This window comes from Seriola lalandi, unplaced genomic scaffold, assembly GCF_002814215.2.
Source record: "Seriola lalandi dorsalis isolate HSWRI2012SDOR001 ecotype SW California unplaced genomic scaffold, Sedor1 jcf7180002054982, whole genome shotgun sequence".
NCBI lineage: Eukaryota > Metazoa > Chordata > Actinopteri > Carangiformes > Carangidae > Seriola > Seriola lalandi.
In genome coordinates, this window is record NW_019525531.1 from 138967 (window position 1) to 156372 (window position 17406).

The 17406-nt window shown below is 40.3% G+C and overlaps 1 protein-coding gene and 1 pseudogene across 1 annotated transcript in view; both read right to left on the reverse strand.

The window, feature by feature from the left end:
• Positions 1-17406, reverse strand: part of LOC111647059 (disco-interacting protein 2 homolog C) — a 296922-nt gene that overhangs the window by 82235 nt on the left and 197281 nt on the right. The window contains 3 exon segments of the mRNA XM_087171235.1: positions 2744-2869; positions 6162-6272; positions 15930-16001. Coding sequence (XP_087027361.1) covers positions 2744-2869; positions 6162-6272; positions 15930-16001 — 309 coding nt within the window.
• LOC111647069 (E3 ubiquitin/ISG15 ligase TRIM25-like) lies at positions 11514-12447 on the reverse strand (annotated as a pseudogene).

The window sequence follows — 17406 nt, forward strand, 5'->3', positions numbered from 1 at the left end:
GGGGGGGTTGTGGACATGTGCATACATGCTAACTGACAGCAGTGATGCTAGGCCAGGAGAAAATAAAAGCCCAAGGCCAAACAGAGTCCAAAACTCAAAACTAATCCATATTTATTACGGCTCAGAAGTTTCTCTGCAGGGTTTCTGTCCTTCAACCAAACCTTCCAACTAAAACCTGCATCTACAACTCCTATAAATATATAGCAGTAATAGTTGTGCAAGTATATCATAATGCATCCTCTCACAACACATCATTATTATATTATTATTATCAATCATTTGTTTACTGAATATATTAACCTCTTGAGTTACTTTCTGCAGCTTCTGCCCTGTTTAAAGCCTTTCTGTCTTTCATGGTGAAGACACAGACAGGATTACAAAATCATATTAGCATATTGTTTGTCATGAGATTTATTAATATTATAATTATCATTGTTGTTGTTTTTTATTATTTTCATTACATTCTCCCTATGATTATATTTATATTACATCATTAATGTCCATTATAACCCCCCATCACAAAAGACAGATACATAACACAGATACATACAACTACATAACTGAAAACTACAAATCTAACCAGGTAATGATAGTGACAGTTAAACACAGCACCAAGATGTTGTAAGAATTTTTTAGAAAGTGTTTGTTTGCAGTCGTCCTACGGGGATCCCATGAAACAAGTTTAAATGTGTCTGTCCATTTGAAACTCTGCTATTCCTGATGTTAGTGTTGAGTTTAACACAGCAGGCACCATAAAGATAAATTAATTCAAACTGTTCAGTGCAAAATAGTATCCACAGTAAATAATATGATATAACGTCATCATACTGTGTGATGAAAAAAAAGTGTATAATGGTTTTAAGAGACTACATAAAATAGTTTTATTCACTTTCTGAGGATTAGAAAAATGTTTCTATTCTCACGTCACTCTGAGGCAATGTACGCCATAAAAGATGTTCATTAAGTATTTAGAGATAAAACTGCAGCACACGGAATCCACTTCTCATTTTATGTCACAGTCTTCACAGCCGTATAAGCCCCTCGCAATAAAGTAAAAAAGTCTGCAGTAAAGCCGATATCCCAGCCATCAGCACACGGAGTCAACGGAGTTTGTTATCGGTGTTAGAATGAATAATGGCTGTGGCTTTGTGTCAATGAACATTTCTGACGTCCCTGACCAAACTGATGAGACAAATCACAGGCAAAAACATAATCTGCTTATAATACCAAAGCAGTGACTGTAGCATGTGATGACCAGCTATTTGAAGTTGGCCGACAGGGCGGAGCGCTCATCAATCTCCATGGTTTCACCGAGGGGACTGTCCTTTCATTCGGTGGAGGGCCCGTCCCATTCAATCATCGACTAACGTCACTGACACAAGCAGGACGTCAATACTGCAGCTACACCATCTATGATCGACTCCATATTCACACTAACTCTTCCTTTTTTCTCTTTTATGGTTAAATGTCTTTTAAAAATTCAACAGCCATTAAAATTTAAAATGAAAATGCTCCTAAAACAACAATGCAGATGTTTCCAGCTGCCTGTCAGGCTCGCTGAATGACTTTCTTACTGACTGACTGACTGACTGACATGAATGTCAAACAGGTCAGATGTGACGGACTGACTGTCAATGTAATGTGACAGTTACAAGTCTTTCCCAGAGGATACGCTCTACACATGTCGGAGAAACTCTATAGCTGTCAAAACAAATAAGCTTCAAGAGCATGAAACACAGAATAAATATGATAAATAATGAACATTTTGTAATAATGAATCCTAACGACCAAACAGATGTTCCCTCTGCTGCCACCAACTGGTTAAAACTTGAGCTTGTCCAACACTTTAATTCCTAACAGGACCCCTCACTGTATGTTCACACCGAAAGCAGCAATTAGAGCGACAATGTGCCCAGGAGTCATTTTCATTTTCTAAGTGAGCCGCCATCTCGTGGCGGCGAGCAGCAGCATGCCCAGGAAAATAAATCTGTAACTTTAACGTTGCTAATTGAAAAGATTTCATGTGGTTAACTTACACCCTACTTGTAGTCAGCTGGCACAAAGATAGCGGTTGACATGTCTGTTTGCTTTAAATACAGAAGGACCAAACATTCCAAAAGAACTCGCTGGCTGTCTATTTCATCCACATCAGAGCGCCGACGAACTTCAGCAGCATCCATGACGGGGCAGCCGCTTTTGGAGACTAGCTGTCAGCTTCAGCTAAAACTTACACTTACTTATGAACACGCTCGAATTCAAAAACATTGCATGCTTATTGTTAGCATGTTAGCTAGCCATTCATGAGATTTCAGCTTAAACATAGCCGAGCCTAACACAGTGCAGCTACACTGATAAAGTTGAGTCGGTTCTGCACCATACAGAGTGTTATCTTTAGCTAAATGAAATATTAGAAACTTTTTTAAGCACATTTATCCAGCACTCTGTTGTCGAACCATCCAAACATGTTGTTTCTGGTGAGCATTGCAGCCTCATGAGGCCGTTTCCACAGCTCCACTCTTTAGTCTTGTTGAGTATCTAGAATTAGCACTGAACAATTTTTGGCATTGTACTGAAACATCTGCTGAACACCTGCTGTGGCAGAGGTTCAGTCGCAGTGTTGTTATATGATGCAAAAATGTGATGAAGTATTTATCAGCTAATTTTAACTTAAATTAACTTAATTTGGGGTGTGTGGCACAAAATAGTAAAAACAGAGTGTGTGAGTGTGTAGTTTGGTCTTTACCTGGTGGTGTGTAGGCATCCATGGAGGTCTGGACCACCAGCGAACGCCGCTTCGAAGGCATAGGCACGGCCATCTTCCTCTCTTTGTGCTTGGCCAGGGCCGCCTGCACGGCCTCTGTGTGCACATCTGGAGACAAACATAAGTTAGGTTTTAGAATTTCAGGATAAGATTCATCTTTCAGAGCCTTTTGATTCACAGTGGCACCAAAAATGATCCAACAACCAAAACCAATTTCTACTGATAGAGGCTGAAAACTACAGTATCATGACCAACTACATCCTTTTATTTTTTTAGTTTGCTTAAATATTCATTTTTAAAGTGCTGTAGTAACTTGAATGGTAACTAGAGGGAGGGTAGGTTTACCTGAGGAAATGGTCAATATCAATATAACGTCTCCCTGATATTTAGCACATCCTTTAATGATGGTCTGATTAAATACAATGGACAGAAATGAAAATCATCTGGCTCTAAAGCACAGGACGAGTGATTAGTTCATTAAAGAAACTCCTTCTGTCTCTTCTTTCATATCACAGATGTGGATATTTCTTCAAACCATCAGTGGTGGAAAGTAACAAAGTACATTTACTCAAGTACAATACTATATATTGCTACTTTATTTCAGAGGAAATTATTGTACATGTTACCCCTGTAGTTATCCAATATTTCACAAAATAGATTTGAAATTGGTTCTAATGATCCATATAGATTCAGTAGCAGAACTTTTTTTCATCTTTTCAACTCACACAATCATCTCAGGACCTCTCAGATTCACTTGTGAGCCTTCGAAGAACCACTGGACTAAACTATCAGAACTGTAAAGTTAAAACCTGCAGCAGCTACAGGATAAAATGCTGCTTAAACATTCATATATTAGTTTTAACAAACTAATATAATAATCTTTCTAGTCACAGGGGTTTTTGCCTTTATGACACATTTAGCTGATAATACGTCTATATATCTACTTCTGACTGCAGGACTTCTATTTGTACTGGAATATTTTGACACTGTGTAATTCTTCCATTAAACATAGCTGAATAAATAACTAAGAAAAGAAACTGACTTTTCAGGCACTAACAATGGTGGTGGCCTCCAGTCAAAACACTGTGCAGGGGTATTAAGTAATAAAGAACTGAGACCCAGTCCGACAAGCCAGAGCACCGGCTCGGAGGGACGGAGTAGGAAAACAGCAGCAGGACTACCAGCTGGCCTCTGTGTTTGTGCTGCAGTGTTCTTGTTACAATGAGCACCGTGTTCCCATTTCTTCACGTTCAGTTTACGTACACAAACATTCCCAGCTCGACAGCAGCTCCCATGAGGCCCTGTGGTTTCCGAGCAGATTAAGTCCAGGGGAGTGTCGGTGAGGACCGTTTTTTTGTAAATGAGTGTTTTGTAGGAGCGAGATAAAGCGTCGCGATACAGCCACAGCTCGGTTTGTTTGAAGGGCGTCCATTGGAAGGAAAACACGCAGCGCCCGACGATGTGGAGGCGGCCGGCTGTCGGCCCGGTAATGACACGAGTAAGACATTTGTCAGAACGAAATGGGCTCACAGATGTACGTTTGTTTGGCTTGTGCGTGCTTATGTAGGAGAAACGGAGGTAATCTAAATCTCAAGTGCACGTTTATTGTCGTGTGGCTGAGTGAGTGTTTGTGTGTGTGGTGTTTAAAGGTGCTTGCATAGCTTTTCTTTTTTTCAGTTTTAATGGGTTAAAAGGTTTTTGTGGGATTTATTTTCTGTGAAACTCAAACAAACCCAAACCCTCCAGCAGCCGGTCCACGGACTCAAACCTTCAGATTGCAGCTTGTTTCTGTTCTTATTGAACTACTGCTTATCTTTACTGTTAACCCTAAATGTCTCCACAACAAAATCTTACAGATTAATTTTGAATGAGATGCCAATGAAAAGAAGTGGAAATCCTTAGTTAATCCTATATTAATCTTTAGTTGACAACAGATGGAGCAAAATCAAACAATGGATGTTGCGAGAGCCGCGACAGATTTAACAAAAGCTTTTTCCACTGATCTTTGCCAAACGCTGGGTTTGCTGCAGCTCACTGCACACAAGGACTGAGAATATCAACCAGGGCACCACCACATGCCACAATATCCCAAAAAACAGTGGGGGTTCAGGGTAGAGGTCTTCACAGACCTGCAGTAAAAAAAACGAAAACATCAGGTAATATTATATTTAAAACTACAATTACAGCCTCATGGTTTTATCCCTCCGCCAACCAGCCAAGTTGCAGTATGGTCACAACCTCTCCTTCCTGAGTTACTGTGTTGAATAATAGGCAGAAGTGTTTTTGCAGAACATTATGATGTAACAGTGAAGTTGACCTTTGACCTTTTGGATATAAAACATCCTCACTTCATTTTATCCTTATAGCCATTTGAGTTTAATTGTGTCATAATTAGTGAATGAATTTGTGAGTTATGGCCGAAAATGTGTTTTGTGAGGTCACAGTGACCTTTGACCTTCGATGAACAGATTCTAATCAGTTCATCTTTGAGTCCAAGTGAATGTTTGTGCCAAAATTTGAAGAATTCCCCTCAAGGCGTTACTGAGATATCACGTTCACAAGAATGGGATGGACGTCTGTCGCCGGCGCGGAGGCATAAAAAAACAGATTGAAAGTCCAGAAGAGACCAGAGGATCCTGATAGTGGTGGATCTGAACCTCCTTGTTGGCAAGGAACGCCTCCCCTGCACTTCATAGATCACAGCCTCCCTTTTTCTTGTGATGATTATGATGAACCATATGTTTTAGAGATGATAGCAAAGCCACATGGATCCACTCAGGTATTTGACATATTGACACTACACAGACTCAAAACCCACAGCAAAAGAATGGGACCCTCCAGAGGCCAAGTTCTATTTAGTTTCAGTTCCTAGGACCCGAGTGAACCATTAAGACAAGATCTGCCCTTTAAGCTAATTAATACACATAAAGTATTTCTATTTCCATAACATATCTACATATAAGACATGGGTGATATGAATATGACCGCCGTGTATTAAAGTATTAGAGAGTTATAGTGGTAATAAAAGCTGATTTCCTTATTGATATGTAAATTTATGCAGCAGACTTCCAAATTCTAATCACACCATCACCTTTACTGGAAGAATTTATGAAGTCAAATTAAAAAACTCTATCATGTGCTGCTTAAGATGTCAGACAAAACCCACTATGCAAATGAAGTGATTAATGAAGATAATTAACACAGTGATTAGCAAATATTTCGATGCCAGTAGGTGAGGTCACTTCTGCTCTATGTTGATGCAGTTCAAAATCTGTTTCATCTGGTCTGTGTGAGATGGAAGTTTAAGACGCAGATGCACCCACAAAAAGACAAAATGTTCCACAGAGGCGTTGTGACGGCGGGAGATGAAAAGCGAAGCGGTGTCAACACTGCGTCTTACCTGATCTGTAGCGTTCGTCTCTGGAGCCAGAGGACCGCCGGCGGTGGTAGCGGGAGGACGAGGACGGGGTGACGGGTGTTCTCCTCTCCTGGCCCATGGACGGATCCATTCCTGAAACAGAAAGGGTTCAGATTGTAGCCTGAATTCATTTCCAGTCTAAAAGCTAGAACCCTACAAGCTTTGTCCTTTTGTATTTTCTAACATTTCCTTGTGTATTTTGTAATTTTCTTTAATATATACATACTTGTATGTCAATCATAAATAAGATGCTCCTCATCACTCCAGAACTTGGAAATCATCACGATTTCAAGTTTTCATCAGTATCAAAGTAACACACTGATAGTTGGCCATACAGCCATGGGTGCACTACAAAGAGGAACTGCTATTAGCTAATTCAGCATATTCCTCATGGTGCCTAATTGTAAAAAAAATTGACTCAGCAAAAAATCTGGAACATGTACCAAACAGAGTCACCACAAACCAGCCAAGACACATGCAAACACACCCTGTGTAGGAAATCACACTTCCTTCAAGAAAGTTCTCTTCCTTCAGGGAAATTCTGAAAAAAACAGATTTTTCAGTTGCTGTTTGTTTGTTTATTTGTTTTACAGTTTAACAAATAATAAAGATCATACTAATCAAAATGATACCTGTTAACATAAAGTTAAATTCAAAGTACAAAATCCTTTTGAAAATTCTCAGTTCAACTTTATTTATCCCTGTAAGCACAGGGGTCACCACCCAGATCCCAGATATTCACATAGATGGAAGAAAAGGAAAGAGATAGAGCTACTGAGACACACACAGACTCACAGAGAACAACAACAACAACAAAAAACCTCCCTACACTCCAATCAATAAGTCTGATGATAATAACCACCCTGTTACTGACAGCTACGACCACTCCAGAGCTGCTGATCTATGAGCATCCATCTCAGCTTCACACATCCAGCCTCGTATGTCTTCATTAGAGCTCTCAGCGTGGCTCGGAGTATCACTGCTGCTGCTGCTCGGGAGAAAAGCTAAAAGTTGATTAGCCGACCATATAACGACTACCAGCCGGCAGAGGAATATATGAGAGGAGTGGGAAATACCTCGCCTCTGTGTTTTCCTCTCGGGAGTCTGGATGGATGGATCCCCCCCCCCCCCCCCCCCGACTCTTCTCTCTCCTTTCCCTTTATTTAGTTTCAGTTCATACCAGCACACTCGATTCATACTCTTTATTGTGTGGGTGAGGTTTGTAACATAGCAACTGATGGGAATTCACAAGGTAGCATAACAGAATATAACTTATAATAAATACATATCTACACAAGGAAGTAGGTGACATTCAATAAATAAATCATCCAACATTATCTTCATTCCCCAGTTACACTCCGTCCATCTTGTATTCTCAACGACAGACACTTCAAACACAGCACAGACTCACACACAGGAACACAGTGAAGCCTTAAAGGAAATCAATGCGGGACTCTCATTCATTCCTTTTCTATCAACCACTGCCAATACAGAGACGCTAAGTCCAATAAATAACTGAGGCGGATGAAGACGACACCCATGAGACCCACCAACAGCACCTCAACTACCCTGCAAAGTGACATCCTCAGATTGTAAGATCCCAAGTGTTTTGCTGCACTGCCACCACTTGCTTGGTTTAGACTGGATGCCATGTTTAACATAAATAAGAAGCTACTGTACTGTGATGGCAAAAAAAAAAACAAATAAGAGAAAAAAATACTTTAAAAGTACAAAATGATCAACCATAGGATACGGCACTGGACTAGAACACAAAGGATATGTACAAAATGCTAAATAGAATGTATACATAAGAAAAAAGGATATTGCAAATAAGTAATCTAACATATATAAATGTAATATACAGTCCAAGATATAAAAGCATGTGCTCATATTTTCATATTACATTCATCCAAACTAAGAGGTTATTGATACATTCAATTTATAGATCAGATAGATGAAAAGAAGTAAATTAATCTAAACACTCCTGCACATTGGTACATATACTTATTTATTTATATCTATCAATTTTTCCACTGTGTACTTGTGGAGTTTCTGTGTATTTTTGTCTTTTGTATTTCATTGTATTTTATTGTATTTTAATTCAGCTGCTATGCCAGTTTAATTTCCCTCTGGGGATTAATAAAGTCATCTATGTATCTAAATGTGTATGAAGGGAAATAACAGTTGACATTTGCATGATGAGTAATGGAAGATCTTTCTTTTCTTTTTTTTTTTAAGTCTCCCAATTCTGTAAAAGTGTTCCCAACAGTGTAAATATCTTAGAAACATGAAACATTAAAGTTGATTTATTTTTTTACTTTACAGACTCTCGGCTGTTCTTGGTGTATAACTGACGGTTTGTGGTGTAGTTTCCAGATCAAAGGCAGTGAAGGAAAGCTAACAAAGGTCTGAATTAATCATAAAAAAAGAAAATCACGCTACATGACTCTCAGCCTGTTCTGAATATGAGATGAACTGTGTAGCAATGTTCTCAGAGGGAAGGTACATAAATGCCGAAGAATGTGTTAAGAGAGTGGTTGATCTCATTTGGGTTACACCAGTGGGATTCGCTTCAAACCAGGATGTAGTCCTAGCCCCTCTTACTACAAACAAACAAGAGTTGTGAATATTACAGCACTTGGACTGACGACTAACTCCTTCATTAGACAGGTGTGCCAATGGAACATCTGAACTCTGGAACCAAAACAATTCTTTTACCAATATATTACTTTGAATAATGTGAATCATATTTTTCATTTCAAGTGTACATACAAGAACTTTGGCTGAATAAAGTATTATTTGAAATAATATGCCAATAAACAGTTGAGTTTCTCTGGTGGTCACCCAAAGATCAGGGCAGTATTAGTTTGAAACTTAACCTCGTTTGTCAGAAATGTGGAGAGTCGGCTAAAAACATAATGGAAAATTTAATGTGGAAAGGTAGCTGCCAAGTGAGAGTGTAGTCATAATTATGTTTTACTCACTCCATAAAATTTGCAGGGTCGGACAGATGAACACCTCACCTTTGTGAAACCGCCTTTTCATTGCCCAAATATTGATGAAAATGCCAACACTCCTGTTTCACCAAACATGGATGTTTTATATTTTTAGTGTTTTATGACATAAACTTGGCTTTTGTCCATTTTGCCCTTCTCATTACAAATGAACTGCGCCACAATTTGCTTCCGATATACACTCAGTTGTCAGTTTCTTGGGTACACTCAGTGCACTTGGGTACACTCAGTGCAGTCTAATACAGTAATAAATCCTCTCTTTGTGCGTTGATTGAATGAGGGTTAGGCTAAATGGCCAAAGCAACTCTCTGTTTAATGCAATACAGTTCAATAGCAGCACAAACTGCAGCCTCACAAAGCTGAATCAACACCTCTCTAAAACAGTTTTAACAAAAACTGAACCTTATAACCTCCATGAAGGAGGATTTGTTGAAAAACTAGGCCAAATAGGCATATTTGTTAAGACTACTCACAAAACATCCCTATTGGACAAAACCAAGGTCAACATCTACCAACAGTCGTTTCTATCACCACCAGATTATGTTTGTTATACATTTAAAACAGTCCCCAGACAAGTTTGTTTGTCATTACTGACAGGATACAGGCAAAAATGTGAGCAGCAACATTCTTGTAATGACATAGATGTTACACATATTTCATTTGCTTTTCCTGTTAGAGAACAGTGAAGTCATGAGTGTTTATGCCAACTCGATAAATGTTCAATCACTGTGTCAGATTCTGATGTGCGCTGCCAATGACAATCAAACCAGAAAATGCGGATATTCAACTAACAAGACAATGCTCAAAAATTCCATAAAGTTGGACTCAAAAGTCAGTGAGTTATTCAGGTTAGTCTAAGTGTGGATGACGTATGGGTCCAAACTGGGTTTCAAACTATTCCCTGGAAATGCGTCTTTCATTTGGTACTAAAACAGAAGTTCGAGTGGAACAGCGCCATTGCCAATTAATTAACTCCTATTTACTGCTTGTGCCAGCGAGTATTTTAGTCAGGGCACAGCAGGTCAGCAACAAGTGAATAAAATGAAGCTTGTAATTTCAAGGAATTTCCTATAATGAGGACCAAGTTTCATCATTCTCTTTCAGGAAACACCTTGAAAATTATTCAGAGCAGACCCACAAAATAAAGTGTTACTCATGTAGTGTCACCCCTGAAACAGCGGGGAGGTAACAAAGAAAGAGAGGTTTAAGGTTATCTGTTTGTGAAACATAATATATTTATATCTATTTCAAACTGAAGTATGTCCCTTACCCTTCACTGTTTTGAGGGGTTGTGGTGACTAGTTACCACGTGGTATAAGGTTTTACAGACCAAAGAAATACAGAAAATTCATAAAATATCATAAATATCATACTATTTACCTCCCCAGTATTAGGAGTGGTGAGACCTCTATCAATAGCTACATCATAAATTTCCAAAGCACTTTTTCTTACATGGTTTAGTTTTCATACATAGTAACGGAGGTTTCTGTCATCATAAATTTTTCACAATACTGCCTATTCTTTGACTGACAGGAGACCAAAGCAAAAAACGCTTCATACCCAAAGGGATCTTCAGTAACTCCTGTCTATTTGAGCTTACAAACCTCAGCTGAGGCTCCTTCTGAAAGCCAAAGTCCAGCATAGAGAGGCTGAGTGAATGTGGTCTGGACTCTGTGGAGGAGAGTCATGGTTTCAGAGACGCTGTAGAAGGACAGAACACCTGCTCTGTGATCCAGGTACACTCCTACTCTCGAGGACAACGTGGCTTGGATCGGAATTTTTATGTTGCTATGCCTGAATTCATAACTATTTTTGAAACAATCTAATGCCCAAGACTTGTCATTTTGTCCAAAGACACATTCACTGAATTCCCCTGCTCTGCTGATATTCTTGTATGCGACTGCTACTAAAACTCCTCTCCCACTCCTCTCCACCTCCCAGTAGCAACATCCAGTTAGACTCTCTCTACTCAGGACCTGCCAGGAATATGCAAACCTTTCTGGATGAAGAAAATATTTCTGTTCTTCTCTCACGTATGCTACCTCTCTTTTTCCCTTCGATATTGACAGATGTGTATTTGCTGTGTTTGGATCCAGTGTAATTTGACATGCATGTTTTAAGAAGTCAGCTCTGATCCTGGGCTCTGGTTGTGACAGTGAAACATCCACTTCAGTCACTGTCAGTGAGATGTTTGTCCATGTGTCTCTCAGAATGTCCTGTAGTTTCTCTCTGAGCTGTGACACAGCTGCTGTCACATCCTCAAAGTAGCTCAGAGGACGGATATTGATGCTGGATGAGTCTGTAGATTCACTGAGTCGTGACAGTGAGGGGTAGTTGTGTAGAAACTGGGTGTGATCCTCTGTGTGTGAGAGCTGCTTCAGCTCAGCGTCTTTCCTCTTCAGCTCAGTGATCTCCTGCTCCAGCTTCTCCTGAAGCTCTTTGACTTGACTCACTTCAGTTTCCTGCTGGGATCTGATCTGCTGCTTCACATCAGAGCTTCTTTTCTCCATGAGACGGATCAGCTCAGTGAAGATCTTCTCACTGTCCTCCACTGCTTCATCAGCAGAGCCATTTATAGACTCCACCTCCTGTTGAAGCACCTTCACATCTTTGTCTCTGTCCTGGATTCTCTGCTGGATTTGTTGTCGACTCAGCTGGAGCTCTCTCTGCCTCTCAGTCCTTTCTGCTGCAGCTGAGACTGTGTCGTGGCCTTTATGTTCATCCACAGAGCAGAGATAACAGATACACTGCTGATCAGTGCGGCAGAACATCTTCATCACCTCATCATGACGAGAGCAGATGTTCTCCTGGAGCTTCTTGGAGGGCTCCACCAGCTTGTGTTTTTCAAATGTAGGTGATTGAAAATGAGGTTGGAGGTGTTGCTCACAGTAAGAGACCAGACACATCAAACAGGATTTGACAGCTTTCAGTTTTCTCCCAGTGCAGAAATCACAGGCCACATCTTCAGGTCCAGCATAGCAGTGATCAGCAGGAGCAGCTTGGAGTCCAGTCTTCTTCAGCTCCTCCACTACACATGCTATCATTGGATTTTTTACCAAGGCAGGCCTCGGTATAAAGGTCTGCCTACAGTGAGGACAGTTGAACATCCCCCTACGATTCTGTTCATCAAAGTGGTCCTTGATGCAGGTCATGCAGTAGCTGTGACCACAAGGAACAGTCACTGGATCATTGAGTAGATCCAGACAGATTAAGCAGCAGAAATTTGCTCGATCAAGTTGAATCCCTTGTGCCATGTTACTTTACTTTTGTCTGATTAAAAAGTGATAAATGACTGTGGGAGCTTGACTTTATTTGAACACATTAGAGGGGGAGGGCTTTGCAGGCTTTGCTTCATTCCAGAATGAGGAGTGGCTCTGAAGAGGAAGGTTGTACTCGGTTTGAGTAAAGTCTGATCAAACAGGTTTGCCGCATTATGGTAATAGTCAGACCAATGGTATGAGTGATTATAGAAAATGAATCATACTGAATCAGATGGTTAAATGGAGGTGTGTACCGAAAAAAGCTATTTTTAGGTTATGGGTTAGACACAATTAGTTTGTGGTTCGGTGTAGGTAATATCATAGTAAGTATCAGCAAGTCAGTGGCAAATGCCATAACCACAGGGAATGTTGTATCTATGTTCTCAGCAGTACAACTACTGCTAACTAACTGTAAGAACACGTGAATCCAACCAACATACCCTGTATGGAGAAAACTATGCCAGAGAACTCCATTAAGACACTTTTCTCCTGAGTGGTTGTGGATTGGGAAATGATGAACTTTGCTTTGCGTCATTGCTATAGGGAATGGAAATGAATTAAATGCCACTGATATTTGGGAACCACACTGCAAACTGAAGTCTCTGCTGACAGTGAGAAGCAGGATGATGGCTTTCTCAAATGGGTTGAACGTGGGTTGAACAGACCATAGGCATGTCAGCTGTCTGAAAAGGGGGTAACACTCTGTGTGTTCTGTTGGGTAAACTGTCAGAATATGAAGTCTACTGGTCCTTGTATAAATGGAACAAAAGATCATGTCCACATTTCTTGGTAATTAGTCACCCATGGTCTCGGTGTTGGACTCCAGGGAGGTTGCACTTTTCCAACAATTCTGTTTCAGATTTGATTGTCTCATGCCAAAGTAAGGGTAAGATGAAGATGGCGCATTATCCATATGTTAGAGTGACAAAGTTTGTTTGCTTCAGGAGGTGTCTAGACCCATCCTTGGAGACAGCATCAGTATCTCAGATACCCATGGGCAGATCAGAATAGAGTTGCTCCTCCTTCAAGTTTAATGGATCAATGGGGATCAAGAAAACCCCTGGACAACTCCCTGATGAGGTATTGTGGACACATCCAACAAGTAAAGACTCTAGGGCAGAACCAAACCATGATGGAGGGATTATACCCCCTCTGGTCAAGCCAACCGTAAGGACCTACAAAGATAAGGTGGGGGAAGTGCCTGTGATGATGTGTGGATTGACTTTACATCACTAATGCCCAGGTCTAACAGGGGGAGAAATTATTTCATCTCTACTGCAATCAAATTACTAGATGCCAATAATAAAAATTGGTGGATGACGATGGTGATGTTGTTTCAGCCCTCGATGATTGGCTTAGATGATGATGGCTTGATGTACTCTACTTTCTCAAGTTATTACTGTAAGAATTTTGCTTAATGTAAGTGTCTGTGGTGAGTTTTAGCAATTGTTTTATATGCTTTGTGCATTTTATTGCATACTTTATTGGAAAAGTAAAAAGTCAAAACCCAAAGGTTTTTAAAACCTTCCTACAAAATCTATGGGTGACTTTACCATCGCTAAACCTAAGTTCTTCTTGTCTATGACTAAAAACTGTACGTTATGTAGTTTACTTATGTAAAGTATTTTCACTTCCTTTTTGGCTGATGTTGAGAGGACAGCGTGCTGGATCTCATGATATCAAATTTCTTTCTGAGTAAACTAAGCCTCATCTTTAATGTGAAACCGTGTAAATCTGAGTAACTGAGGGAAATCCACTCCACTGAACACTGTAAATGATTTAATCAAACTATATCAGCCTGACTGTGCACTGAGCAGAGCAGATTAACAGGTCTTAGAGCTAAATCATATCACAGGGAAGGGAATGTGTCGCCGGTGGGTGTGCGTGTGTGTGTTTGACAGGGAGAAAGGGAGTATTGTGTTGTAAGTGTAAGGGGGTCTGAAAATGAGAAAAAGGGGGGTATTGTGTGCATTTATATGCACAAATGTGTGTTACGGGTGCATGGGAATAAAAAATTGATTTGCAGGACTGAAAAACGAATAAGAACTGTTGGGTGAGGATGTTACAGCTCAGTGTGTGTGTGTGTGTGTGTGTGTGTGCGCATTGCGGGGTATGTGTGTCATCCGGTCCCCCATAGCGAACTGGGGACGACCCCCCACTGGGCTTAGATGTGAATACCACACATTTTCTTCATCCCACACCCCTCATTCCTTCCCATAATGCACTTCCTGACATTCCCCCACCCTAAGAGGACGCACACACATACACGCACACACACACACACACACACACACACACACACACACACACACCAGTATGTTCCAGTAACAGCTTTGGCAGTGCCAGTGTGTCTGCTGCTCTCCAGTGACGCTCCAGTCCCATCCTCAGCAGTCAGTCAGTCAGTTGCGGTGTGTTGCCCGCTCCCCTCAACAAGTCTTACTGTAAAATGGACTTTTAGATCATTTGCGGTTGGACTGAATCACATCCATCTGTGTTGTATTACCAAAAACTACTCAGCTGGTGAGGATTTATTAAATGTGCAAGGATCAGAATGCTTTAGGAAGAAAACCAAACCCTGACAGGGCATATTGTGAGTACGGAGGAGAAAAACATCTGATTAAATAACTGGGTTTTCTTGTAACATTGCAGTTTCAAACCCTGCAGCCCTCCTAAGACCACAACAGTACCTGCTTCATATTTCTCTCTGTGTAAAACCAGCAGTTTCATTTCCAAATTGTTCATAGCTTTGGCCTTTTGGCAAAGTCAAAAAGTCTTTTCACTGTGTGTTAAATATCCTGGACAAAGTGTCCACGGGAAGAAAAGAAATAATGCTCTCCAAAGAGGAAAAAAGAAAGAGTTGGATTTCATGTACAAAAAACCACCTTAATTCCACTCTTTCACTCCTTCAAGGACAGTCAGAGTGTAAAATAGTCCCGTTCAGAAGATGACAAACAGTTGAAACTGAGAGAATAGACTTCGACAGATTCACGGTGGAAAACTTGTTGCTGCTTTGTTGTAAGAAGGTCAGCACCTCATCCATGTCGATCACCATCACCAAACATAAGTTACTTTCCAGTACTTTTTAAGTGTGAGCAGTCGAACAACAAGAACAGTCGCCCTGGTCAATGTTACGACAGAAATAATAGTGTGTAATATGCCAAAATAGTTAAGAGTAAAAACAGTCTTTTAATTTTTTAAACCTTTAATGTGCATATAATTCTTTTCTCACTGTATCTATTCTTTGTATGTTGTTGTTTCAATTTGCAACCTTTTCACATCATCTGTTTGCCTTGATCTTATCTTGATCATATCTATCACAAGAAGTGATATTTCATATATGTAGGTAAAACCAGAAAGCTTTCTTCTCATTTATTTGCTATAATTTTGTATATTTCTAAAAGGTGCTGTGATTACACACGTCAGCTCAGTGCTTCATGAGCTGGCATTTAATGAAAGCGCAGAAAAGTCAGTTTTACCTGGTGCTTGAGGGAAATAGGCTCCAATCAGCTTGGATCGCTTCTTCTCATAGCCCTTCTGTGTGATATCACCTGCCACAGAAAGACAGAGAGAAAGCCACATTAACTTTCCACATTTTATTTTATATTTATTTATCTATTTTTTATAACTATATATTATTAACCAACATATGTAACATTAAATACAATAATATAATTATGTATCACTAAAATAAACAGCATAAAATACAACAATAATATCGATAATATTGATAATATCGTGATATACGGGCTGGACTGTATGGAGATATCACCCCGGCTTAACTAAATTGTGCGTATGCCGCTGAAAGTCCAAGACAACACAACACAGTGAGAAGGAGAAAGCTGTTTGACTTATCACATTCTGCCTCGTCATTCTTTCCACTCAACCAAGACCAGATGGTGCAGTGTGTGTGTGTATGTGTGTGTGTGTGTGTGTGTGTGTGCGTAAGTGTGAAGCTAAAAGTTTTGCAGGTGCACTTAATTCACCATTCACGGCGTGACGAACCACCTCAAAACTTGCTGACCGATCTCCCCGAGGGAAGTGATAAATCAAGGCTATACATGAAGTGACATCAGCAGATTTCCAAGCAGCACAAAGCACATCTGAATCCAATAGCTCTTTTATAAATGATTGTTGGGGTTGCGTTTTAACCCCCGGGGAACACCAGACGGGTGGAGTTCATTTCCAAAGAAAGTTTTGAGAGGAGAGAGAGAGACAGAGAGAGAGACGGGATCTGAATGTGTTTAACCCCACCCATCTCAAACTCCACGTGATAGAAAACAAAGACTACAAGTCCCTGACAGATACTTCCTGGGTGACATAATGCAGCAATTTTAGAAGCAGAAAGCAAAGGAGAGAGGCATCATGGGAATTGGAGTTTTAAATGCCTACAGAAGCACCAGAGACATTTTCCTTGACAGCGAATGAACAGAGAAAAAAATGTTAAAAAGTAATGAAGGGTTGAGTGTGAAAGCAGAGGACAGGCAGACAGCGGGGGGACGTGGGTAATGCAGTTTGTAATGTGTTGAGTGGCGGTGATGGGTTTGTCTGTGAAGATTAACAATCAATACCTGTCTGTCAAACTGGTAATGAGATTGGAGGGATTGAGCGGGGGGGTTGGGGGTTAGATAGGGGTGGGGGGCAGTCAATGGGGAACAAGCTTTAATAAACATGAGTGTATTAGATGGAAATACTCTGGAACTGTTTGTTTGTGTGTTTTCCCGTCTTACTGAGGAGGAGGAGGAGGAGGCAAGAAACAAAGGAGGACAAAGAAGGTGAGGAAACAACTCATTCCTAAAATATTACAATGCTACTCTCATCTCATCATACTTGTGTGTTTCATTGATTTATGTCTGTCTCGTGTTGGTGGTTAAAAATATGAGAGCCTCAGTATCTTGGTTAAGTCTGGACATTTGGAATCAGCCTGAGAGGAGGGAAGGAGGGAGGAGGAGGAGG